The sequence below is a fragment of the Dromaius novaehollandiae genome, chromosome 1 (genome assembly GCF_036370855.1).
Source record: "Dromaius novaehollandiae isolate bDroNov1 chromosome 1, bDroNov1.hap1, whole genome shotgun sequence".
NCBI classification, from domain to species: domain Eukaryota; kingdom Metazoa; phylum Chordata; class Aves; order Casuariiformes; family Dromaiidae; genus Dromaius; species Dromaius novaehollandiae.
Window position 1 is genome coordinate 214,636,737 of NC_088098.1, and position 27,628 is coordinate 214,664,364.

General features: G+C 50.3%; 1 protein-coding gene across 1 annotated transcript in view; it reads left to right on the plus strand.

Moving 5' to 3' along the window:
* The window catches only part of GAB2 (GRB2 associated binding protein 2), a 127,057-nt gene that overhangs the window by 53,516 nt on the left and 45,913 nt on the right, over window positions 1-27,628 (plus strand). The window contains exon 2 of the mRNA XM_064505188.1: window positions 17,502-17,802. Within this exon, the coding sequence (XP_064361258.1) occupies window positions 17,502-17,802 (301 nt within the window). The remainder of the gene's footprint in view (window positions 1-17,501; window positions 17,803-27,628) is intronic.

Consider the following 27,628-nt stretch of genomic DNA (forward strand, 5'->3'; position numbering starts at 1 on the left):
CAGTGGAGGACCACTGCTGCCTGAGGGTGCTAAGCTGTTGGCACAGGGCAGATGCTCAGCAGCCCAAGTGGCCACAAGCTTCCCAATAAAGCAGCTTGTCTCTGCTGTGTTCACGTTTGTTCAAACTGAGACTTTCCAGGAGAGGTACGTGGCTTTGACAAATCTCCTTTGTAAAATTTCCAAAGTCCTCAAAAATTGTGCCGCAAATTTTTGTAGTGACATTTCTGAGAAAAAAAATCCACAATTTGACATGAGTCTTCATTCTGAAATGCAAATAGTTTAGGATATTATTTTAATGGTCAAAATTAAGCAAAATGTCTTAGGATGATCAAAAAGCATTTCTTTTGTTCTGAACCCAAACCCAATTTTTCAGTTTCTTTTCTTGGTTAAAAGGCAGCGTTTTAAATTGTCTTTTTCTCCTGCTTTGAAACACAGGCAGTGTTCAGGATTTGGAAAGTGTTCCCTGGGTGGGAAATCCGTTTCTTGCACAGTCCCATCACTCCATCCCTGCCTCCCTTCATCAGCTCGCAGATGCTCTGTAGGACAAGAAAATGAAACACGATGCCCTGTGTGTTGACAGTGCCTGGAAACTGGCTTTCAGCCAAGCCCGAGACCAGCAAAATCAAGCCTTATCATCTCCCAAATATCCTCCTGGATGTTATAGAGGGTTCGAGAGGGGCAGCATGGGATGGGAAAGCTTCAGAGAGACCCGCTGGAAGGAGAGGAGATGGGGAGGGACGTGCTTTTTCTCATGCCCCCTTCCATCTGGGGCTGTGGCGGGGCTAAGAAACCCTCCGCGTGCTGTTATGGCTGCCGCGGGTCTGCAGCCCGCTCAGTCCCACTCCGGCACGTAACCCCGATGGAGTTAGCAGGAGTGGGTCATCCGCAGCATCGTCCCAGGGCAATGAGTGTGGCCAGATGGGATCCCTTGCGTGAGGAAGGCAAAGTTCACGCAGCATTTGGGGGCTGGGGGCTTGAGAGTGTTTTCACCTCCTTGTTCTCCAGGCAGATAGGACACTATCATCTCCATGCCAAGAAGAGGAATGAGGAAATTAGTATCTCATCCGAAGTACTTAAATAATGTACAACCAGAACGCAGACCTCCAGAGTCCTAGCCTAGTGCTTTCTGTGGGAGACAAGCTTTTCTACCCAAAAGCCAGGCATTTCTGTCTAGCTGGAAGCAATGAGAACATCCCTTGGGCTGACATTTTCCAAAGTAGGCCTTGATTTCCCAAGATCCAAATTAAAACCCTTATGGTCTCATTTCTGGATCTCCCAAGATCCAAATTAAGACCCATGTGGTCTCACTTCCAGAGGCACTGAACCTTCCCACAGTGCTCTGGGGACACGTGGTGAGGTGAGCAGGGTTAACCCTAACACCTCAGCCCGTGTGTGCTCACAGGATGAGACATCCCTGCAATGAGTTTTGTGCGGGCAGAGGCCGATGTACCTTCACTGGGGACCTCAGCGCTGCCCACAGAGTCACGCCGAGTCTGGGGCAGGGTCCGTGCCACTGTGCCCTGTCAATCCAGTGTGTGGCTTTTTGGGGACAGATAGTTCATATCTATTCTTGAGTAGAGATTTGGGGTGGCTCAAACTGGCGGACGAGGGGAGGGAGCCGCTGGCAGCTTTCTGCACAGTACTGTGGGATTTGTTTTGCTGTTTCAGCGGTCTCCTGCTCTCTCTCACACCCTCCAATGCTTGCTACAGAGAAAAAGAGACAGTGACAGCACAGAGTGCCCAGAAAGCTAGAAAAACTCAGTCTCAGTTATCAAAGCGCTGTGGTCAGAGCAATTTGTTCATGCGGCGTTCCCATGTCCAGCCCTGGTTGTGTAATGGGCCCACGTCTGCCAACTGGTTCTCATATCCCGCCGGGAAAGCGCTTATCTGTGCCTGATACAAAATTCTCGGGGGGGGTGGGGGGGGGGGGAAGCCTCCTAGCAGTTTGCTTTTTCTTCCAGAAACCCGAAGTTCAAAAAGCAAAGTGAACTCCTTTCTTGCTCCCCTGCAGTTTCAGCGCTTGCATTGTGCGTGGTGGATTACCCTGGGAGGGTTTGCCTGGGGGTGGCTCTTCCTCCCGGACTGTCCAACTGAGCAGGGAGAGGGGAGATGTGGTGGATGTTTTCCAAAGGAAAGGCAGACTGTGGATGTAAGGAGCCACTCCTGTCTCAAGGCTGCTGCAGGCTCTGGGACATCACTGCTCAGATGAAAAGGAGAGCTGAGCCTCGTGCTGGTAGTGCTGAGTAAAGCCATTGCAGGTGAGCTGAATGCTCCAGACCTTTATCACCCATGGTGATGGACGGCGTTTGCAAATGGACTTGAGAAGCACCAGTCTCAACATGTAGTGTACAAATAAGGCATAAACTTTTGTTGTCTCAGCAACTTGTCGGCGTCACTCTCCGCAGAGCCGCATGGCAAGCCAGCACCCGCTGCTCTGCCGCAGCCCCAGGGACGGCAGGGGGACGAGGACGCACGTAGCTTGGTGCTCAGTCCCTCCCTCACGTTGGGAGCTGCGTGCTTCTCTCGACAAGCCTGCCTGGCTATGGAAGCAGTAACCAGCCCAGGTCTTGCCCCAGCCTGGGGTCAGGATGTGGCCAAGTTAGATGCAGGGGCTGGGAAGCGCTCCCTGGACAGGCATTGCCCAAGAGGCTCGTATGTCCTTGAGGCCGAGGAATGAAAATCCCTTGAGCTGCCCTCCCTTTTGGATTAGACCCAGCCTAAACAGTTGGATGGAGAGTGGCTGAACGGCCCTACGGGGCCCCTGCTGTATCATTTATAGCTTTGCTTTTGTAGGAAGCGTTGCCTTTAGCTATTCTGTTTTTCTTGCGCTGATTGAAGGGGGCGAGAGGCAATCTCGCCCCTCACAGAGTGCCCCACGGATTCCTCGGGGCTGCCGGCTCCCTGCGAAGGTTGGCTTGGCTGGGGGCCCCAATCCTGCCCATAATTCCTTCACGTCCTGCTCAGATCCCCCAGGGAAGGGTGTGTTGCAAGAGGGATGGAAAGAGCGATTTTGGCTAGGAAAAACAGAGGGAAATAAAGAACAGGGCTGAATACCCGGAAATACTTGCAGATAATGAAGTCCGTAACATGGCAGCACAGAAGCGGTGGAGGCCCCTGCACGTGAATCATTTACAGCCAGGCTGGATGAGCCTGCCTTTGGCTAGGGCTGTTGCCTGCCCTTGGACTGGGTCTTCTGAACCCCTCACTGCTCTTCACATTGGGGTTTGCGAAGGCTCCTTGCATCTTCCTGCAAAAGGAGTTACCCAGAAAAGGCTCCTTCACTCAAGAAGAGTAAAACACGATAATGTTGCCCTTTATTACATAAAACGCTGCGTATGCAGCAGAGATGCCCCTTAGGACCAGACTTCTATAGGGCAGAAGAAGAGTGTACACCAAGCACGCATGGCTGCTCATGGTGCAGTGCACGTGGCTGTTCCACGAGGGTGACAGCTCATGCTCAGCAGGTGCATCTCAGTGGGCTGTACGTGAGGCAGAGCCCCCGGCAAAGCCTCCGTGGTCTTTTCTGGGTAGACGTATGTTCCTGCTGCCCACTTTCTGAGCCTGGCAGGCAGAAGTCTGCTCCAAATCAGTGGTGGTACCTGCAGTGCTTCTGCAAGCAAGCAAGTCCTGCTCAAGGGGCAAACCTGAGTTAGCTGGGCTTTTGCTAACACAGCTCTGGGTCAGAGCTCAGGGTATGATCAGAGTTTCGTAATGTCTCCGTACAACAAATTCAGTATGTGTATCAGTTCTTCACTGAGAGCTGTATTTAATTATAGAAAAATAACCTAGAATCAGAGATAATTCAGGTTGGAAGGGACATCTGGAGATCTCTAGTCTGATTTCCTACTCAGAGCAGGGCCAACTTTGAAATTAAGTCCAACTCTGGAGTTAAATATTGTTCTAATGGCCTTGTCCAGGCAAGTCTTGAATATCTCCAAAGATGGAGATTCCCCCTAGCTTTGGGGGGGAGGTGGTACTATTCTCATTGTGAATATTTTTTCATTATATCTAATGGGAACTTTCCACTGCGGCTCATGCTGTCACTCTCCACATCCAAGACGAGTTGGGGTCCACCTTCTCTCCATGCTCCATGCATTAGGTGGTTGCAGACAGCAATGAGATCCCCCTTGGCCTCGTCCTTTCCTATTGCACAACCCCAGCTCTCAGCCTCTCTCGTACGTCCCTTGCTCCAGCCACAACCAGTTTGGTGGTGAATGTCCTTGTGTTGTCAATGGAGAAGCAGAAGGAGACGAGGGGTCCTGTCCCTCCTGAACCTCACCAATGGCTAACTCCTGGTGAGCCGTCCTGGCCCTCCCCGGGTTTCCCCAGTGTCTCTCTTTCTCAGCTGGGTGCAGCTTGTCTGAAGATGTAAGTACAACCTTGCTACGTGGTATTTTGTTTTTCAACCCAACCTTAATCAGTGTTCTCACATCACCAAGACATCTTTATTTTCCTAAGATCGACAGCGCAGCGCTGAACTGTTGAAATTTTTCCAACAGGAGAACTCCCATAAAATAAATATTTAGGGAAATGTTTTCCACATTGTGTCACTGCTTTGTTGCCCTTCTCATTTGCGAAACATGGCTGTTCTTAGCGGACCCTCCAGGCAATGCAAATGGGGGAGGTTCTGCTGCACACCACCTTGCTTTAGGTATGAGCCATTCAAACCTCTTTGCTCCTTAGCAGCAAAAGCTGTGATTGCAGGAGTTGGTTTTGAAGCTCGTGATGTTTCAAATAGGTTTCAGTCCTTGCCCACAACTCCCCTCCTTAAAATACAATTTAAGTCAGACATAAGCAATGCACGGTGTGTGAAGTCTTGCGCTGGCCTCACTGCACTTGGGTGGATTTCACGCATAGCAATTAAGTGTGTGCTCTGAAGACTGATTATGCCTCAGACAGTGGGGGAAATACAGAGGAGCGAATGTTGGCTTGACAGTTTGAGCTATGTGCCAGGTTTTTTCTTCCATCACGGTTACTTCCACCGGCTCCCCAGAGAGCTAAGGAGAAACCTCCTTGTACCTCCGAACGGTTTCCTTTGCACTGAAGGGTCTTGCTGTTTGCACCTCACCGTTATTAACACTGTCAATCAAGCCTCCCCCAAAGTAATACTGCTAACAAAATTGGAGTGAACTCTGCCGCAGCAGACACATGATTATCAGGCATCAGTGTAGAGGGGCTTTTCATCTGAGGCATGGGCAAGAGGCGCGGAGAGAAAAGGGAAGTGCAGTGAACCCGAAATGAGCCTCTAATGAAGCTGAGAGTAAATCACTGCCAGGTACTCGGCGGCGCTGTGAGCCTGCATCTCCTGCCCGCTGCCCGCACGCAGTGCTCCCTTCGCTTCGGCAGCAATACGCCCATTTTCTGGCAGCTGAGGAGGTGGCAGCGTGCCATTTCGCAAGGTGAATCAATCCCATTGCAAGCTGTCCTCTGAAATAGCTGGTGAGGCGCTTACCAGAAATGCACCAACACCGGCAGCTCCGGCCCTCCCGGGAGCACAGCTCAGCCCTGGAGTTCAGTTCTGCTTCTTGGCGCAGGTGTTTGGCTAATAGCAGGCCAATGGGTTGCAGCCCATTTGTTCTCAGCGCTTAAATTGCTCTCAGTTGAGTCTGAGCCGCAGTCAGATCTGTGAGGGCTGAGGGTTGTCTCAGTGGATGGGTCCCTGCCCTGGATGGATGGGTCTGGCTCATGGGATGCTGCTCCTAAGTCATGCCATGGAAGGGCGGATCAAACCCTCGGTTCGATGCTGCATGTAATGCAGGGAGCAGAGCATGGAGGGGAGGGCTTCGTGTAGGAGCAGTAGAGGTGCCACCAGCAGCAGCACTGAGTGATCCAGGCTGGGGACTGCAGCCTGAGGGTGGCTGTGGAGGAATCCAGGTGAGGTTAGGGTTATCCTCCTAAATCACAGAAAGCCATGGGACTGATCCCGGTCTCCGAAGTAAAGTGGTGCAGGCTGGCTTGCAGCTGTGCTGCTGAGGGTCATCATCCTCCAGGACAGCTCAGCCATATCCATGCTAGATGACACATTGCCCACTGCCTCATCCGGGCCCTGTATTGTGCCTCAAAGGCATAATCGTTATTTCACGTGTGTTTTTTCAGTTCAGAGTGCCTGAGTTGTGTGGGCTATCTCACATCCCACCAGCATGGTGTTTTTGTGACACGAAACCAAGGGAACGTGGTTGCACCCCAAAATACAGTGGGAGAGCGTGCAGAGGGGAGGGGGGCCGAGCCTGCTGGGGTAGTGTTGGAGGACACAGTGCAGTCTCACCCACTGCTTTTGCAGGCAGTCTTCAGGGGAAAACAAGACCAGGCTCATGCCCCAACCTGTCACGGAGAGGGCACCGCAGTTGGAAACAGGTCAGTCTTCTGACGAGCCAGTGCCAGATTGGTTTTTGCACCTTTCCCTATGCTTGGAGCAATTTTGCAGAGCAGAAAACCTCAGGGCAGTGAATTATGTTGCTGCCAAAGGGCAGCGTCCTGCTGCCCCAATCTGCAAAGCGCTTGTGGTGCAACCTCCGTTCCTTCCTTGCAAGGCAAGGCGGGAGGCGACACCGTTGCGCCGTGCATCTCTGCGCCGCGATGCTGAGCCGTTACAGCCGAGAGCAAATAAGCACCACCTGCTGCGAGCAAAATTTGCGGAGGATTGAAAGGTGCCCCTGCTGTAAACAGGCAACGGGCGAGGACAAGGTGTTTGCATGTTGTTTGGAGAAGACTGGTGTAGATTTGGGAGGGTGGGAGGCAGAGGGATGACTCACTTCGCCGGGAACGGAGTAGGAATTTAGTGCGTCTGAAAGGCCGAGCTTCGAAATAAACGGGGCAGATGAACAACAGGAAGGGAGATGGGGAAAAGCACCTTGTGCGGGATCCCACAGCGGGTTAGTGCCAGACCCGGGAGCAGAGCTGAGGTTTCCGGCCTCGCACTCTGAATGTTCCCGTTTACCCTCGTCACTCGAGGACGTCAGCTGGAGCCCAGACCGTGTTACTGGTGACTAAGACTCGCTGTGCTGGGCTTGCTCGCCGTGCTGCAGTTATGCGCGCTAGGGTAATTTGCCAACCTCTGCGGGCTGGCATCACATTTCCATGAGCAGACATGTGGGATTTCCGTGCTCGCTGCGTACTCCTCCTTGCAAATCTCTGTCTTCTTCCAAAGCGCAGTTCAAGTTAGAGCTAATGCAGGGAGGGAAGAGCGTTTCTCACATGAGTAATAAAAACATCATCATTCTAGCCGTCGGATGAGATAAAAAGGCTCCAGGAACACAGCAACTGCTATGGATGAAGAAGGAATTATTATATAGGTCACAGTATAGGTTATTCCATAATCATCCTTTATGGGCCTGGTATGGGCCAGGTAGCATGGGCCATAGTAGATGACCATGTCCTCACGTCAGCAGGCCACTGGGTTAATTCAGGATGTTCCTGCTGTGGTATCCGCCGTAGCGATCGGTGCTGCTGCAATCAGTAAAGCGGCTCAGGCAATGACGGGAGCATCGCTTCCTGGGCGTCTTCCCAACGCAAGACATCTAGGAGAAAAGTTTTGCATCCTCCCCAGGTAGCTACAGTGGTCTCAGTCTGCAGTGGGAGATCTTTCCCTGCGTGGTGACTCCCTGTAGAGAGGAGTGCTAAAGGGTGACTTAGTCTTGTGCCAGTCCCCTTCTGCAGGGATGGGTTTCTCCCAGCCGGAGCTCTGGGAACAAGGGACCCATTGGCCTGGGAGCGTAGAGGTAGTGCACCCCCGGCCGCCGGCCAGTGCAGGAAGCCTGTCTACAATCAGCTCTGTTGTTGCGAGTGGCAAAAACAATAACGCCACTGATAAGAGCTCAACTCGGATTCTCTGGAGCAGGCCAAGCCGGACCGGAGCAAAAAAAGGAACAAAAGCCCAGCTGATAGTGTCACGGCACGTGGTCGCATTAAAGAGTGCTTTGAGTGGGGCCAGCTGAGCTCCCACCAGAGCCGAAGGACCAGACTCGGACCCTGCGGGATGGGCCCGGGGAAGATGTTTTCGCGCATGAGGTCAGATTTTGTGCAGCTGGAGGAACCAGTTGGGAGCAATTCCTGCCTTTCCTAGGATACCTTCTTAGGTATGGCACATCATGACCCGACCTCACAGCCTCCACCTTTAGGAAAGGCCCCACTGATCTCATCGCCCTGCAGATTTGGACGGGGCCGAGGGCCGCAGCAGGTTGGCAGCAGCCGAAGTTCAGGCTTCACCCCACAGTCATATTCTGCCTGCTCCGTTGTCATCCTGAGGTCTCTGAAATTCTTTCCTGACCATTACAAAAGGCCTGGCCCTCAGGGAAACCCCCCACCGCCTCTCTTGTACAGTCACAAACATCACCGAGGCTTAACGCAAATTCCTGTGTCAGCTTCAGAAAAGTTAAGCTAACGTGACATGACTGAGACTAATAGATTTGGTGGCACAGGCCCTGGGGGGGCGTGATTAATATGTAAATACCGAGCCACAAATGCAGCGCATCTCCTACACTCTGTAACCCAATTATATCTATGTCAAAACTCCTGTTGGCTTTGGAGATGCAAGATCAGACGTCGTTTAACTGAGAGGTCGCAGGGACTCGCGTGCGAGCATCACTGCCGGTTGCTCCAGTTCCTTCTCTGGAGGGCCCGGAGATGCCCAGCTCCTGCCCTGGGATGGGCTTGCCATGATGTAGGAAGGCTGCCAGCCTCAGTTTGATTCCTGGGAGACTTAGGCTCTGTCCCCAGCCTTGCTGCGAGGATTTTGGGGTCAGTCACACCACGACCTGAAGATATGCAAAATACTTTCCGATTGCCATGAGCGTCCTCTGGGGACTGCCCAGTGCGTCGCCCAGCTTTTCACTCCAAAGGGTTTCACTCCAGGCCAAGGGCTGCTCCCTGCTTGGGGCTAGCTGGGGGCAGCCTAGAGAACCATGTGTGGAGGCAGATGGGGACAACTTTTGCTCAAAGTCCATGTTCATTTTCTCTCCTCCTCTTTGGTGGAGGTCAAGGGGTTCTGTTACCCAAATTTCAGAGGAAAGAAACATGTCTGAGCCCATGCACGGAGCAACTTTTGGTGCTGGGAAGGACTTTAACCACCACCTACTCCTACCCACCTCTCTTCTTCCTCCATGCAGCCTCCTGCATTGCAGCCTCCCCTCCTTGCCCCCGCCCCCCCTTTCCCAGCCTGCTGTACCGTCACTGCTTCCCTTCCCTCTTCCTCATGAAGGTGTTGCGGTCCTTCTCGCGCGCTGCTGGAGTGTGAGCTCCTCGGGCAGGGTGTGCGCGCACTCCGCTCCCTCCCTGCCAAGCCGAATGTGCCAAGAGCCGATGGCCAAATGTGCTTAATGGGGCATGCGACCCATTGCACAACAGGGTTTGTCCGGAGCGCTGTCAACCTGCAGAGTGCAAACTGGGGGCAGAGAGAGGTCGGGATGGTCAGCGGGTTGCACGTGCACGTTAGCATCCTTGCCAGCAGCAAGTTGTCACAGGGAAACGGCCAGAGCCGTCCAGTGCCCTGCATTTTTCTGGCTCTGGGCAAGTCTGGGACACAAGTGCCTAGTTGCCCCTCTGCTGGGTTTCCTGCTGGATTCGCTCAGTCGCTGCTTTGATCCTGCTTTGAGAAATTTGCCCAATATAATGTCTAGGTCACGCATACCACCTGCCAGCTCAAATTAGGCCCTGTGATTTGTGTCAAATGAGATTTTGGAGCACTTGTTTCACGCTGTCAGTGTGCTGCACTCCCAGATACAGAGGTGGAGGCTGGGGGAGAAAGAGAAAGATAAAAAAGGAGAGACTTCCCAGTGGAGAAAATCTTGGGGCTGTCTCAAAGAGCCGGGGACAGAGGCAGGTGAGAAGTCCGGCTGTAGAAAGCAAAACACCAGAACTGCTGCTCCCATCTGCATGAGCTCTTAGGCGCTGCAGGTGCCCGTCACTCACCCTACTTGGCTCAGCAGCCGGATTCAAACCCACGAGCGTCAGGGCATCAGAGGAGTGCTCAGCACTGGTGGCTTGCTGAGCGTTTTCCTGAACCTCGTAGCAGGAGCAGACCAAGGCACCCTCTGACCTGCTCCGGTGCGTTCACCTGTGATGGGCACTGCCCCGAGGCCAGATCAGACAGCTGGCTGTGCAGTGTCACCTATAAATATATATATATATAATCTATATTATATACCTATATATCGTATAAAGGACAATCTGAACTCTCTGCATCCATGCCATAAGCTCCGCTGCAGCATTTCTCCTTAAAGACAATAGCAGGGGATGTGAGGGGCTGCATTTATGTTGAGGTCAGAAGATCTCCCATGACTGCAGCGCAGTCATTCAGAGAAACCGCCTCTCCGGTTGGGATTTCCTGGCTTCCTGACTCCCAGCAACTGGGCTCAGGCTGAGCCTGTGCTCTCTTAAACCAGCACCCTGAAGTGCGTTCCTGCCACAGTCCCATTTAGGAGCGTCCAGCCCTTCCAGTGCTTGACTGGGGCCAAAGAATGGAGGCTCAGCACTGTAAGTGAGCCCACACTATTGCATTGAAGAAGGGCGGCTGTCTTGGCCGATGCACTGGGAAGCCATTCCTGCTGCAACTGCAAGCTGAGGAGTCCCAGCCCTGACACGGGATCCCATCAGCAAGGAACAGCTAATCCCGGCTTCTGCTTTCAGAGCCTCTATGTTGCTTCAGCTTCACTTGGTCCCTCTCCTTCTTCATGACCCTCAGTTCCAATGCTTGCTTAGACGTGCACAGCCCATAGGTTTCCTGGCCATGAACCATACCCTTGGCCCAGCTAAGTGCACTCGACCCATAAAATCAGCAGTGCTGCCTTGTTTTCTGCTAGCTGAGGAGCTCTTAAAGCCATAAAACAACCAGCTTCCAGGTATCATCCAGCTGGAAACTGGTCAATTTTCTGAGCATTAACTTGCCATTGCGCTATTGAGGAGGAAAGAGACTTTAATAGGCACAGATGGAGCTTCTCGTAACAGCTAAGTAGCAGCCTTGGTTCCCAGAGACCAAGGAGAATCTACATTGCACTGGCAGCATGACGGTTTTTTGCTTTTTTTTTTTTTTTTTTTTTTTTTTGAAAAGACTTAAAAAGAAGTACTTGTCAAGCATCAAAATATTTGTCAATGATATTAAGGCCCTTTAGCAGCTGTAAGTTAACAGCAAAGCAACCTGAGGTGAACAAAGGACCACACAGCTGGAAATTTATGCCACACAGGCACCATTTTACGGCTATTAAACTATTGGCCTTTCTACATCGTAAAGCTGTTAAGCAAACACAACCCTTGGCTCAAGCCACGTGGAACTGGAGTGCGGGCTCTTGGCTAGACTGTGCTGAAAGCAAGGTGGGAGGGGGAGCTTCAAAAAAGCCGAAAACAGGAAAGAACTAGAAATAGGCAGAGGCAGAAAATTCGGGTGGGAGAAATGGAAGAGGAAATGTCTCCAGCCCCGGGAAACAGGCGTCCCAGTGCCCAGGTGGATAGACCAAACCTCATGCGCTATAGGTTTCGTATCCCACTCCGTGTATCACTGGGCACTGAAGCAAGCTCCGTTGCTGCGATGAGGTGCTCCTGACACGGCCCCAGCCCAGCAAACACAGGCTGAGCCTTTTGCCTTAGTTACTAGCGGAGGTGTAGCATGTCCACGGGGAAGAACTAAAATACTCTCCCTTACTGAACTCAGTGTTTAAAATTCACAGACAGGGAGAAAACCTCTGCAGAATTAATAAGGTTTCTTGTTATTTCGTTGTTATTTCCTTCCATCCTCTTATAGAAGGGAGTGAATAACCAGAAGAGCCAATGCTTATTCCTTTGGCTCAGAAACTGATCTTAAAAGATAGGAGCATGGAGTTTAAGGTCTGGTCCAGCTACATTGACATGCAGTGGTAAATGGATCCAGCTGTGCTGGCTGAAGGCACTTGTACTAGATGCAGTGAATGACAGAAAGGACGGGATGAAGGTTTCCTCATCCTCTCCAAGAAAACTCAGACAGGCTCCCTCATATCACCTAGTTAAACTGTTTAAACTCACCTGACCGAGCCTGTAGAGCTGCTCAGCCACAGGTGGTCTTCAGGAAGGAGAGCCAGAGAAGGAGAAAATCATCATCTAGCACAGCTGTTTGCCGAACATCTGGCTGTAGCATGAGTGGGAGTGCTCGCCCCCAAGATCCGTGGGGATTCGGTGAGGCTGAAATGAGCATAAAGGAATCCAGCTTTCCTCTGGCCCAAGTGCCACACCATGGACCTGAGCTGAAGCCCATGAAGCCCTGCGGGAGTCATCCCTGTGTTTTCAGACTGCACATCTAATACAACAAAGCCTTCATTCTGATGAGACAGCAGTCCAGCCCTCATTTTTCCTTCCAGAGGCAATTACACGTGGCATTAGTTCTCACTACAGCAGTGAAATCCAATAACATGTATTTTAGCTGGTGGGAACACAATGTATCTGAAAGGCACCAGGAGAGGAGGCAGGAGAGTTTCGTGGCTGCTGCAGCGAAGGTTTTTTTCTGGGTCAGACGCTAGCTGTTTTAGAAAAACAGCAGTAACTTATCGTCAGGGAGGTCCATGAAGGCACCATGCAGAGACAGAGAGGGTGGCTGCCCCAGGCGCCGGAGACGGCTGCCTGCAGCAGAGCTTGCATGGCCCTGGAGCTGCTCCCCTGTCCTGGTATCCCACTGCTTGGCGGTACTGAGTCTGGTGGTCCAGTTCCCCTAGCTTCCCAGGTAAATCTGTGCCTGGATAGAGCAATTCTCTTTCAACCAGCTTACAATAGGACTTACCCACTAACATCAGACTGTGTGTGTTACCATTCTCTCTGTCAAATATCAACTGCCTGGGGCTTTCCATTGCTAGCATACAGACCAAAGAGAAGTAGAGAAGCTGTGGGTCTCGTATCAGTGATAAAAGAGGAAGCAGTGGTAGCATTGTTGGCCTCTCCAGCAGTATTTCATCCTGTTTTTCCCCTAAAGGCCCTAGATTCAGGAGCCTACTTATTCCCCCCCCCCCGCCTTTTTTTTTAAAAGTAACTTCTCAGCTATGAAGGAGTGCGCAAAGGCTTGACTGCTGAAGGGTGAAAAGCAGCAAGTCAAGTAACAAGAACCAGTGCTGAATGTGTTTTCATTCATGTAGTGGTTCATGTGGTTCCAAGATTTGATCCTCTTCCAGACCTCTCTTCGACGTATACCTGTTTCTTAGTCCATGGGTGTTGAGTGGCTTCCAAGAAATGGCTTTGCGTTAATAGGAGGAAGCTAATGGGATATTTTCTACCAGAAAAGCTATCTGGAGCTAGAATAAATGTTCAGGAGTTTGTTTCCCAATGATTTGGCTGGTCCAGCTTCAGGAGATGGACTAGCAACTTATTACTATTGCCTGGTTAAATTGTTTTTTCCCTCCCTGATGGATGCAGCTCCATAGTGTGCATGGTTGTTTTTTTTTTTTCCATCTAAGAGCAGCCATTTCAAAGAGAAGTTAGTGATTGTTTTCCCAATGAAACCAAAAGCTGAAAGCCAGCTGTGCACATTGTCTTGCTAAACAATTTGCTGTTCCACTGCATTTGGAAGATTGCACTGAACTTAGTTTCCCAGCACCAACAGCCAGTTTGAGAATTAGCACAAAGCTAATTAGGTTACGAATCTCAAAGACACAAACAAAGGCTATTTTTAAGCCTTTGAGAAGTACAGTGCAAGTCAGATTGTTCAGAGAAACAATCATGGAGACTTCTTTTCCTTATTTCAGCCACCAAGTTCTCCAAAAGCTGGTCTGAACTCTGTGATGGACTATCTAAAAAGCAAGGCAGTGGTATGAGGTGAGCCCACTTATGAGTATGCATCACTATCTGTGCTGGACAGACCCGTAAGTACTGAGCCTTGGACCACTGATAACAGAGGAAGCTTTCTTATTTAAACTCACAGGAGAGTGTACTTCCAAAACAGAAAGTCTGACTCTGGGTGCACCAGTGGACACAACGGCATTTCCCAGTGCACTGCACAACAGACTCATCCCATGTCCTCTGCAAGTTGCGGTTATGCTCTTAATAGGGCTATTTGCTGTCATTTTGCACAATGCACCCCCACAAATGCAAGGCAAGGATGCTCCTGTAAATCGTTTCCAGTGTGTACGTAGCATAGACAAAACTTTCTTGTGCGCAACCAAGCCCAGCTGGGCTATCAGGGCAGTGCTGATAAATGCGAGCTGATGTCAGTCGTTGTGAAGGGTACATCTTTGTTAGGAATACGCACCCAAACATGGAGGTTCGTGGCCACAGTTTCCTTTGGCTGGGATAACACACCAGCTGCCAAAACAAATACGAGGCCAGATTGATTTTACCTCTCCGAGTTTCTCATGTTGCTGTACCATGGCTGTCCCAGCAGCCCTGGGATCCTAATGCGATTAGGTTGCTGAGATCTAGCACATGCCCCATCACCAACAACGTGCGAGACCAGCATCAGCCAAACTTCAGGGAAGCCTCCCAGGGCCCATCGTCCCCTCCTGGCTAGTGTCGCGGAGGTCCTCGGTACGCAGTCCGCCTTGCTGGCTCTCTCACATTATTAAACATGTTTGTGGCTGTCAGCTCTTCTCTGTTATAGAAGTCATATGCTTACTCATGACCCAACCTCTCACAATCATATGACCCCAAAAGCTGGTGCTTTTTTATTTTTTATTTTTTTAAAGGCAAATCTCATCAAGCAAACATCTGTCTACGGCCAGGGCAGGACAGTGGGGATCGTATCCCTTCCCGTTGTATCCTTGGTGCAAACCGAGGTCTGCATCATGTAATTCAGGAGTGTCTGCAATATTTCACATCACCCCGGCCATCTCTGTGGGCTGTATCCAGCCCGTGTTGTTCATGGGCCTCTCATTTTCCATTATAAATATTTTTGGTGAGTTTGTTTTCACTCCTTGCAGTTTTTAATAGATAAAACTGACATTCTATTCAACAACAACTCCCCCCTCAAAAAAAGCCGCATGTGAACCTCAGGCATAAAACAAAACCCGCTCTACTTGGCTTGGCACCGGACTGTGGAGCCGTCTCCAGCAGACCCGTTATCACTGCATGCTGCACTCTCAGTGTGCTGCAAGTTCAACACTGAGTTTTATCTATCGCAAACACAGTCATTCTCCTTCATGCATGGCTGGCGGAAATGGGTTTAGCACAAGTGGCAGGAGGTGAGAAACCACACAAGGAGGTCAGAGCAGGGCCCCCAGTTAGTATGAGATAGGGGCTCGCTCTGGCTTTCTTCCAGGCCGTGGAAGAGGAGCTCCCATCAGCAGACATGACCTCACATTGCAGCGAGGACCAGAGAAATGGTTTGGGGGAAGTATCCACAAACGTGACAACCTGGCTCTGTCTGAAGGTGACAAGGAGTGCTGAGCTGAACTGCAAACACCAGGACGTGTGGGAAGTGGTTTGGTTAGAGGCCCTGATGTTCTCCTGTCTCAGCTCCTTTCAGAGCAGGGAAGGGGATGGGGAGACCACTGGCAAGTTTTTTACAACACCAGCTGGAGATCAGGGAACCTGCGAGGTGCTCTTCCAGGCCTCATGGGCTTAGCTGGGTGACTGGGGCACAGCATGTGTCCCCATGATGTCCCTGTGGGTGCTGCCTAGGGCCTGTCCCCGACGTGCATGTCTCCAGCTGCAGTGCTCCACTTACTTGGTGCAACACAAGCAGAGGTTTCAGACCAAGGTCCAGGCGGTTAATGAGATCCTAGCAAGCTACCAAACCAAGCCAATAGCTCAAACTTTGCATCTGGAGACCCCCTTTTCCACAAATCCCTACCTCCAGCCTCTCCTGATCCCAAATGGGGTCAGCTCTTGAAGTGATCTTGAGGAGCACCTGCCTCTCTCCCCCACCTCCAATGGGAGCTTGCACAAATGACTTAGACCAGGGAGAAAAGTTTTAAAAAGCTACACTTAGATGAATCCCTTCCTTCCTCCCACCATGGGAGCTGTGATCAGCCTTTTGTAAGGTCTCATAAAGGGGATTTCCTTGCCCCGTGAATCCCTCCCCCAGGCACAGGGAGTCCAAAGATAGTGCAGAGCCAGCCGTGAAAGCTTCCCAGCTGAGTAAGCTCCAGCCTGCAGGATGGATATCCCTTAGACAGGCACAATTCTCCATATAGCGTGTAAGCTGTAACATGCAGCACTTTATCTGTGTTATTACTCCCGCCTCCTGTACCGAGGGCTGTGGGCTGCCAGCTGCGTTTGGGGCTGCTTGTGCTAAGAGGATGGGGCAGGGCCAAGGGGCTCTTTCACTCAACTCATGGTATCCACATAGTCAGCCTGAAATTTCCTGTTGGGGCACTGAACCTCTGTGTCACCCTTCTTGGAAAGGCCCGGCTCAAAACCCCATGTTGACTTAGCTGTTGGGCCAACCCAGAAGGTATCTCCTGAGCTGGCTTGCCTTAGGGATCACTTCGCAACCTCAAAAGCCCCATTTGTTTTACGCCGCTGAAAACTTCAGCTCAGGTCGCAGATTAATTCCTGCTCTCCCCCCATCAACAGCTGGGCCAAGGCATTTTCCACAAACACATGTGCTTCTTGGCAGAGGAAAGCCTGTGTGCAAAGCAGCCCTCCGCGCGGTTGCACTCAGCCAGCTCCTTCCTCCGTGCAAAGCAGGTGTTCGCACAGGGGAGGAGAAGAGGGGGGACAGCTAAACACTGGTGCAGGGAGCAGCCGGGGCTTGCGAGTGACATTTATTTTCCAGATTGCTTAAAACAGCATAAAGCCCTGAGGCGATTCTCAGGGGCAGCCTCAGCCAGGGGCAGTTTTGCCTAGCGAAGCAGGGCGGGAGAGCTGCTGGCCAGCAGAGCTCTTAAGAATCAATAACCTTTTCTTTGCTAAGGAATTTCCTACGTACCAGGGAGCAGAAGATGCTGAAAACAAATGAAGTTTGGATTCTCCACGGATCTTCCTGGCATTTTTCCTGATATTTAAAAAACCAAAGCAGTTTCCCATTGGCTTTATTAGCCTTTCTAAACTGGCATTTAAACAGAGATGGGATGGACATGCTCTGTGTCTGTAAATGCTCATTATAATGCTCTCAGGGGTTCTCTGAATGGCAGGATACCTAGGATGCTGTATCCAAAGACCCTGGGTTCCTGTGAGTTGCTGGAATGCATTTCGGCATAGCTATTGCCAGTAATTCCTTCCTGCAAATTATCTCGTGTCACGGAGCAAAGGGTATGCAGGTCATGAGAGGTGCAGCTGAGCTTTACCGTGGGAGCAAGGTTGCTCTAAGCTCCAGCCTCAGGACTAGCACTTCTTGAAGTCACATGAACCTTAGGCCATAACGGTATTTCGGTACTTAACTCTCCTGCATAACCAGGGGGATTTGAATACTGAACTCCTAAACTGATCTGCGCCTCTTGCTGTGATGTACCAAGCAGTGTCCTAGACCTTCCCGGAGCAGAGAGTTTTTGTGTTTATCTACATCACCATGTGTTTGTTAATGGCTTCTTGGCCCTGCATGTCTTGAGCTGTGGGAGGCACTGAGAAGGGCTGGGCACAGCTGCTGGTGTTCATGCTTTCACTCTTCTTGGTTTCAGGCATGGAAGAAACGCTGGTTTGTCCTGCGCAGCGGTCGGATGAGTGGTGACCCTGATGTCCTAGAATACTACAAAAATGACCACTCCAAGAAACCCTTGCGTGTTATCAACCTCAATTTCTGCGAGCAAGTGGATGCAGGACTGACCTTCAACAAGAAGGAGCTGCAAGACAGCTATATCTTCGATATCAAGACGAGCGACAGGACCTTCTACTTGGTGGCTGAGACAGAGGATGACATGAACAAGTGGGTTCGCAGCATCTGCCAGATCTGTGGCTTCAACCAGTCCGAGGAGAACACAGGTACCGTGAGAGCTGTGTCCGCAGTCAACAGCATCTCCTGTGTTGTTCTCCCTTGGGGAGGTCCAACTCTTCTGTCAGATCAGACATGAGGGAAGGGGGCTGCAGCCTGGCATGCTGCTGGAGTGGTCTCTGGATGAACAAATGGGAAGCCTTCAGGAGGGTTTCCTTCCTTTGACATCCAAAGAGGAGCAGCTGTTGACCCTACAAGCTACCTAATTCATCTTTCTCCATAACTGTAGGCCTCTGAGTCTCTTAAAATTAATTAGTAGGGCTTTTGTTTTTTTTTTTTAACTGCAGCCTTTGTCCTCATCATGGAAGTCCCCTCATGAGCTGTGAGAATCAGCAGTGAAAATCCCCCTTTCAGCAGTGTCAATCTCTCGGGTGGGGTGGAGGGAAGAACTGGGACCAGGTCCTTCACCCCTGCTGCAGTTGTGTCTCCTGCCAGCACGCTCTTGGGTGAAGGATATACCGCTTTATACTGTTTCCTCCCCACCAGTATCCATGTCTGCTCATGGAACCCACTGAAAAACTGCTGAAAGGGAAGGGGTGGATGCCGGGGTAGTTTTGCACGGCAGGAGAGTCAGCGTGACCTGCTCCACCAGTAGTCCTCCACCGTCAGTCCCTGCTGTGCTTTGGCAAGCTGCTGCGTTGGGTCATGGCGAGCTGTCTCTGCTTCCCTGGTACGGCGGGGAGATGTGCGTTGCCTACCCCTCTCCAGGTGAATAGGGATGTTCCTTGGGAATAACGTCAGCAGGTGGCATCTACAGCTCAGCAGAGGCTCCCCAGAGCTGCTCAGGCTGAGACAGGGGCACCTCAAAGGGCCACCTAAGTCCCGGCTGTAGTGGGATGGGGCTGAGAGCACTGGGGGCAGGAGAGCAGTGCTGTGGTCGACTGCCAGTCCTGTCACCACTGGCATCAGCTGTCGGACTCCTGGCCCTATCTAGTCCGTCGCTGTGCGGTGCAGCTGTAGGGCTTTCCTGTAATAGTAGTAATGAATGTCGGATCTGAGGAGTTCAGCTGGCAGCCGGAGCTGTAAAAATAGCTGAGCGGAAGAGGAGGCATGGTTCCCTTCACAAGCCGTAGTGCCTGGCTTCTGCTGCCAGATGATGTGGCTAAAAGATAGGGTCAGTGGCAAAGTAAAAGGCGCCTTTTTCTTTTAAACACCTTATTGTGTTCATCCTTTCAACTTGTAGAATTTCCCCCTTCTCTCCTCTCCTTTTGTTACTTTTCTCCCATGTCATCCCCAGAAGGTCTTCCTACAGCAAAGAAAAGTCCATTTTCTTGTAAAGCACCTACAGGAAGGAGACCCCAGTCCTGTGTAGGGAAGACTCACAGATGCCGTCTACATAAACCTCCCAATAATAATGTCCAACTTTAATTTGTTTTGGTCAATAGTGGAGCAGCTGCAATCTGCACAAGCTGAAACCCTGCCAAAAGATTGTCAGGCAGGACAGCAAACAAAGCATCACAATAGCGCGAATTCAATCTTCAGCGATTGACGCATTAAACGGGACGTCACCTTGGCAATGACTGTACAAGTGGTATAAAGAATCCTTGATAATGCTGCGAGCATAATCTTGCAGAGAAAGGTCAGGCTAAATAAATTACATCCAGTTCCGATGTCAGTATAGCAATCATTAAGGGTCAGCTAAATTGCAGACACCTTTTTAAGAGCTGTTTTGTTGCAGGACTTTTCATTTTGCTGGTGGTACTTTTTCTTTCAATTTAGTAAAATGAGCTCCCAGCCCGGAGAAAACAGGATCAATACTGGACTTCAGTGAAATATAAGCCAGGGCATCACAAGGAAAAACAATCTCACGCTTACAAGTACGTTTGTCCCAAAGGGAACATAGGATTTGTTAGGCTGCAGAGATCCAAACTCTATTCCCTGTAGGACCGTGGAGTGACATCAGCAAAAGAGGAACAAAAATCCCTGTTTGTAACAAAATCACAGCTCGTTAACGCTGTAGGGAAAGTACCCTCTTGAAACAGTACCCAGCTGCCAAAGCACGATTTTCTGAGTCAGCTGAGAAAAGGCCTGCAACGGTCTGCGACGGAAAACACAGCAGATGCATCCAGATGCTGGAGAAAGAGATGAGAGAGCACCCATGAATTATTCAGGGCTAGTGCTTCACTTTGGTAGTCAGCAAAATGATAACTCCACAGTCACCTCTGGAAGCACCTTTTCTTCAGCATCACTGCTAAGTAGGGGCAGCATGGGGGACCACTGCAGTACACCCGAGATGGCCCCAGTCCTCGTTCTTCTATCCATCTTCCAAAGTGCCTGTGTTGGGTTGGGAAGGACCCATGGCCCAAGGCTGTGTGGAGAATTTGCAGGATCGTTATAGTGTGATGGGTATTAGGAGTCTTGTCCATCTTATCATACATGATACCATAACATCCTTCCAGATGTATTAGCTCTAGTGAGAATGTTTCCATGAATGTTTCCAGTCACAGCAATATTTGCAGTTCTGTAACGATCATCCTCCCTCCTCACCACTCCTCACAGCTGTGGGATGATGGGCCAGGGAGGATAAGGGATTTGCAGAGAACGAAGCAGTTCTCAGGTAGAAACAGAGCCTAGGCCTTCTGGCATTTCTGTCTTACACCTTCGCCCCCTCTTCCTCAAGCCCTTCTGTGCTTGGTTCTGTACAGTCTGTGACCTTGCAGAGAATTTGCAGTCTCTGTATGAATGAGTCAGTAATTTGGATGCACCAAAAAGGGGAGGAAAAGATAACCATCATGGGCAGGAATAGCTCTCCATGCTAATTGCAGCAATTAATTAACTAACCTCACTCTCCCAGCAGACAGTCAGCGTGGCGGAACGAGATCAGAAACTGTCGGGGAAGCTACTGTACACATTTTTCTGGTTGTTCTTGTTCCGAGGGAAGTAGGGTGCGTGACTGTATTATGCTGACCTGAAAGCGTAGCTGGGGTCTGGATCCAAAGCCAGGGTTTATCCGGCTGGATCATTAGCATCCCAGCTGGGAAAGTGCTACACCACCAGCAAAGACATCTACTAAAGCTGCGATCATGTGGTGGATTACCTGCTGCTTCGTGGGTTACCCCATGCCAGCTGAGCCACAGCAACTGAGCATGAGTTTGCTTTTAGCCCGCTGGTTGTGGAGTAGCAATTCACTTGCGTTTTTGGCAGTTTGTACTACCATATTTCCTCCCATTTGGGGCCAGCTAAGAGTGCGCGTAGGTGGCCACTGTGGCACATAGGTGGCAGGCAGAGACCTGTTCAGGTGTGACAGCTTTGGTCATGTCACCAGTCCCTACAACACGAGGGCAGATCCAGATATCCACTACCTTAATGTTACGTGAGATCAGAAGAATGGCCCAGCCGTTAGTTTGTGCACGTTGTCAAAGGCCTTGACTGTAATCGATGGGAAGGTACTTGGAGCAGAAGCCCTCAGGGCTGAAATGAGTGACTGTAGCATTTGTTCGTTGTGCAGGTTTCACCAGCTCCCCTTGACAGGAGAAGAAAACACAGGGTTTCAACTGCTTTTTAGTACAACTAGCAAGAAAATAGACAAACTGAAAGTGGCTGCACACATCAAAAGTATAATAAAAACTGTCCTGTGTGGCAGAAAACCCTCCACCTAGGCAACCAGCAAAATACTGCACAGATGTTGCTTAGGCTCAGCTTTCAAAGGTGGCCTAAAAAAGAAAAGCAAAATGAGTTTGTGCCCTTTGATGCTTCTTTCTCTGGTGTGTTTGCAGCTTGATGGGAGATTGTAAATTTTCTGCTGCTTGTTTTTTACATTAGACATACATGTCCTGTCTAGACGGCAAGACTTTAAGGATTAAGAAATAGGATGGAGTTTAGGGTAGTTCAGCATGTTGCTACATTTAGCTGAACTGCTGTAATAGTTAGTCCCTGACTGCGTTACACATCTTGTTCATCAAAAAGGAACCTCATTTCAACCTCGGAGACAAATTTAAGTGAAGCCACAGGTAGCATTGGCTACTGCAGCACTGCCAATGAGCAGTCACCCACCAGTCACTGCAGCTTCATTCTGTGCCCCAGCCTGAAGATAGCTGGAGAACAACAAAGTAGGGAGATCACATTTGCCTAGAAAAGAGAAATTAAATTCACTCTAAGCTGTTTACTCAGACTGCTGTAAAGCTCTTTGTTTCTGCTGACACCTCTTTACTTTGATAACTAACATATCAAAAAAAAAAAAAAAAAAAGAGACTTGCAGAATCTCATCTCCTCTGTAGGTTTGGGTAAGTTGACAGGACTCGAGGAAGGCAGACTTGCTTCTGGCTTCTCCCATAAAAGCCCAGACTGCACAGCATTGATTTTACAGCCAACTTGTCTACACACGCATGCAATTTGCACTGGTTGCACTTCAATCAGTTCAAATACAATATAGGCCTTGTTGACATGAGGATATTTGCCAGAGACTCTGTTTGGAAGAGTGGAGGGAAGCCGGTCTTACAACACTCTCTTTAATCCAAACCATGGTCCTTTCTCCAGCTGGTGGCCAGGAATGTGGCAAAAGGCAAAAACCCACCAAGTTTTGCCCGCTCTTGTCAGCTCAAGATTGGGGCTTCATTCAGAGTGTGAATCAGGCTCACTTTGCCCCCTTTTCAGACTGATGGTAGGTAGGTGTGTTCATGTGTACATGTGTGTGTGTTAACGACCCCGCATACGTGTAAGGTGTGGCCTGGGGAAAGACATCGTCTTTGGTCTCCACTGAGTGGTGGCCACTTCTTGGCGCTGGTCTCGCGCCAGTGCTGGTGTTGCTTCGTGAGGGCCAGTTGCCCTAGTTTGTTTGAACGTTGCTTTTTGCTACATGCTCAGAGGGTTCCCAGGGACCCTTAGCATGGACTGATGAAGAAGCACAAGCTCATGATTATTTTGTTATATTCCTAACCATCTGTATTTTCCCTGCCCTAGTGGGCAGGCAGCCAGGTCTCAGCTGTGAACTTTATTTTCTCATATGCTTTGTTTGTTGGGAAAAAAAAAATCCTGCTAAACATATTTTATGTGCCATTAACCCTTTCTGGTGCCCATGAAGGCTTCAGCAAAAACTCAGCCATGACATATTTCCCATATAACTTAGAAACAAAGCTATGGCAGTGTATGATTTAATTTCTCTTGGGAAAAGGTGCATCCTTTCTGGCAAGTGAGCACAGGAGCATGTCCTAGGAACAGTCCTGTGCACAGGTTACTTATTTAGGAGATGTAGGTACCTTTCCGAGCTCTGCCTGGATTTATTATGTGACCTCTGGTACTTCCCCATGGCCCTTTCTATTACCATCTCTTCGGACCATCTCCTCCGTGGGGCACAGATTTTCCAGGACTCATCTGCCAACACTCTTACTATGGATTTGTGCTAGTAAACAGTGTCCTGATCTCAGCTGGGCCTTTTGGGAGGCAGTAAAACTCAAAACAGAAACAGTATGTTAATGGATGCGTAAACGTCCTTCCTCCAAACTGAAGGCTCCCATCCCTCGGAGAGGACGAGCAGGGCGTGGGAAAAGCGATAAGACGCAGCTCTTGCCCTGATGGGTTGAATTTGGCAGCGGTGGCCTCTCCCACCCAGCGCAAGCACGTTCGTCTCCAGCCAGAAGCACGTTGTGATCTTTTTCAATCCGCAATTTTATTTCATGATCATGTTGTGCAGCTGATTTCAGGGCCACGAATTTTCACTCACCCGCATCCTTCTCCCAAAGCAGACGCTCATGGTAGCACCCGGGTTTGAAGGCGGAAACTTTGGCAGAAGGGGAGCAGAAGGACGTGCTCAGTGCAGGAGCGCTTTGCCACCCGCCTCGTGCTGGAGGCTCACTCCAGGCTTTCTGCAAAGTCTCTTACCTGTTGCTCCATCTCTGCGGCTCGGTGCTGACATTTTAAATCATGGGTCAGATCAATCACCCACACTCCCAGTGCTTTTACCGTCTCTCGCCAAATGCAAGTCGGGGACGAGCATTAATGTTTGATGGAGACCTGAGCGTCTTTCCTCCGGCACCGCCGGCAGCAAGAGGAAGATCAAAGGGCCAGTGATTTCCCAGCTGGCCAGAGAAGAGGGGAATCTCCTTCTTCCTCCGAGTCAGCCAAGTTGCTCACACCAGCAGTTTGCCGGATCAGCCCCCAGACGCCAGCGACTCTCAGTGCACGTGGATGCTTCGGTGACTGTGTTCAGCTGTTCCCTCTCCCGGGGAGCTTCCAGGTGCCGTCTTTCAAATTTTTCCATTAGTCAGCAAGAGGTCCAGGCTGAAACGCCTGTGACAGGCGCATTCTTGCTCTGCTGACAGGGATTTCTCCAGCTTGGGAAGCAGTTCATTTCCATCCAGCAGAGACGGTCACATCAGTGGCTCCTAGGACCTATTCCCAAACTTTCTGCTTCTGATATCTTTGGTGTGAAACTGCCCAGCCTCCCCAGCCCCTCCACTGGTTACCCCTTTCCAGTCCATCAGAACAGATTTATCACCTTCGTACTCATCTGACTTGCCTGGGCTGTGGGTCCCACGTGGGTCACTGGCCCACCGCTCCCCAGCTCATGCATCTCTTCCATGCGACCCACTTACCCAGAGAGCTTGCTAGCCCATGCCACAGATCTCATTTGGCTGCTGTTGCTCTCTCTCTCTTCTTCCCCAAAATGTGTTTGTCCCGGTATCAGGCTAACTATGTCTTTTGCACCATTGGTTCCCTGAAGCCAGGTTTGCATGAGTGCTTGTACAGCACCCTGCACAGGGAGCTTTGCACTGCACATCAGCAAAGGGAGCTACAGATGAGGTGGAGAAAAGACAGAGCAAAGCTGCCTCAGAAGACTCTTGCAGAGGATGGGAGCTGCCCAAGAAGTCAGGGAAGAGACTGCAGGCGTCAGGACCAGAGAAAAAGGGAGCAGGATGCCTGAAGGAGGTGAGTGATGGAGATCAAGCAACTGGAGGAGAAGGCTGACCTGCCGTCTGCGTGGAGGGAGGCCTCTGCATGCCACACACCACCTCCCACAAACATCTTCAAGTCACCCACGCTCATAATCCCTGCATTCAAGAGCAGAGCTCTGGGGAGACCACACAAGGAAACAGCCTCAGGAGATCTCTCACTTTCCTGCTGCTGCTGTGTCTCGTGTTGCCAGGCTGAACTGAAATGCAGGGGAAACACTAATGACCGCATCAAGGTCCAGGTACTTCCTTGTTATTGTGCCTGGCACACGCCTGCTTCCTTTCATGCTAGCACCCGCGACGCAGTGCCCCTGTCTAATTGCAAGCCGTGACTGTGTCGGGGAGTATGCAAGTGGTGCAAAGGGGCTGAGCAATAGAGATGGATTTTCTGGGCAGGGAGTGAGGTGTATGGGGTCCCCTTGTATCCGTGGAAGCACCTGTGTCCTCGATGCTCTGCATTTTGGTATTTCCAGCCAGCACTGCCACCTAAGGGCAGCTGAGACGGCAGCCAGAGACCTCCTGCAGAGCCCTGGTCCCTCCAGCTGGGCCAGGACTTGACTCTTCCACTCTTACCACTCATGTGGATAGGCCTTGACTTCGTCTTTAACAGCTGATATGGGCCATACTTGAAAATCATCTCACTTAGAGGCCAGTCTTTCTGCCAGCAAGATTATGATTGAATTGAGCTCAACCTACAGGGTGGGTGGGGCAGGTCTGGTTTGGTTCTCTCCATGCCTCCCACCTACCCAAGTCTCATTAACCTTCCTTCATGTCATACCTGCCCTGTTTGGGACTTGGAGGTGGCCAGAGCTGGAAAGGCAATGTCAGGAGGTCTTAGGGGGGCACTTGCAGAGACAGGGCAGGGAGTTCCTAAGCTGTGTGCCCTTCCTCTGGTCCAGCATCCTAAGGTCTGTAAAGATGTAGCCTTTTCCTCCATGTTCCAGTCAATAATTTCTGCACTCAGTGTCACGAAGCTCCTTCTTTTAAAACACCATATTTCAGATCTAGATCCACTGGTTGCACATCTCAAGGGTATTTGGATCAGTCCCTTCATCCTTTTCTAACATGGGCTGAGCTTTCCTAACAAGGGAAATATCTGTGGTTGCCGATTTGCTCTGGTGGGACAAATGTAGATGTCACATCTCAGACCTATGTCTGCCCCAGCCTGCACTGGATTTGATGGGTTAGTCTTAGTGACCCCGGCTTACTTTGGACTAGGCATTTAGCTAAACTTCAGGCACATGCAGATGTCTCCTTATCTGTGAGACCCAGGTCATCCCTTAGTTATACTGCCTCTTTAAATTTGTTTCAAACTTCCCTGACCCTGGTCTTCCTGAGCCACAAACAGCAAGTTATTTTAAGATCTGACACTGTTCAGCTTTTATTTCAGTGTAAACAATACCGGAGATGGAGTGGTCTTGGCACAAAGGAGCAGCTGGAGAGCGGTTAAGTGCCTGCTGCCTTTTTTCCCCCTCTTTGCCTTTGGAGATGAGCTAGTTCAGGTGATAACAAGTCTGCTGGAGAGCAGAAAGCCACTAGCAACTAGGAGATTTGCTTCCTGGAAGAAAGAAACATGGAAAGACTACTGCTGTCTCTTCTGATCTCTGCTGACCTCACCTTGATGCGAGTTCCCCTGGCATTTTGGAGACGGAACCGACTGAAGGGGTTTGGACAGGGTGTGCCGCCGGCAGCCAGACGTGCAGTGGTGGCTGTAATCTGTGCACTGCACAGTCCAGCGGCTTGGCCCTCCAACAGCCTGGTGTTGGGTGAAAGCTCTCTACTCTCCGTCGCTCAGCTCAGCCAGCCCCACTCTGTTCATAAGACATTTGCCTGGAAGCAAAAAAACGCATCAGCCAGGTAACCCAGGTTGATTCTCTGGCTTTTTGCTCTGTTTTGCAGCCGGGCTCCAATCACTGCAGGGCTATTGCCCTTCCCTGTTTGTAGATGAGGAGGAGGAGGCACTGAGACAGGCCGTGATTCCCTGGGGGCCACCCAGGCAGAACCTGGAATAGAAGTTACGCTTTCTGAGTTGAATTGTGTGTGATAGTCATTATTTGACATTGTCCTTCTTTATGTCCAGGTCCAAATTCAGATTATACTGAAAGTCTGGATTCACTGTTGAGAATTCGGATCATCTCTAATTAAATCCGTGCAGCCTTTGCAAATAGGTCTCTGTGGCAGGGACTACCTATCCTAAGGCAGACGGGGAGCTTCAGATGTAGACCTTTCCATGTAAGCCCATCACCCAGCAGTCCTTTCTAAGTCTGAAGAGAAATAAGGCTATCTGAGAAGCATCTTTTCTCATGCTTGAATAGATGTGTGAGCTGAGGTGGATCGGTTGCACCCTGAAAGTGCCGGTTTCTTTCCTTTGACTCTACAGGGAACTATGACTAGTTAGCTGAGGCATCCATCTTGCAGCCTCCTAAAGCTATGCTGAGAAGAATCCCACCCATCCCAGGATTTCTGTCAGGACTGTCAAGACATTTGGAGACAGATCTTCAAATGGTGTCATTTTCATCATTTCATTTACACCACATGAGGATCAGCCCCTGTCATTCTTCCGTGCCTTACTCTTCTTGCTGTATTCAGCTCCTGCTACCACGCTGTGTTATCGGAAGCATTGCAGGACCAGATTCAACACAGCACTGTTGTGACGATCACTGTCCTTAAAAACAAAAGCAAATTTCTACCCAACTTGGGTGCAGAGAAAGGACTGAAGCACGGTTATGGAGGCACTTTCTGCTTTAGAAACCAGAAAGCAAGGGAAAAAGTCTTAAGGTATCTGCACGATTAGAAAGTCAGACTTCTGGTTTCAGGGGTCTAATGCATGCAGTTGAACATCTGCAGACTGCAATGGTGGATCAGCATTTCCTTCAGAATTTAGCATTTTGGAATTTAGGAATTTTTAGAATATTAGAATTTAAGCATT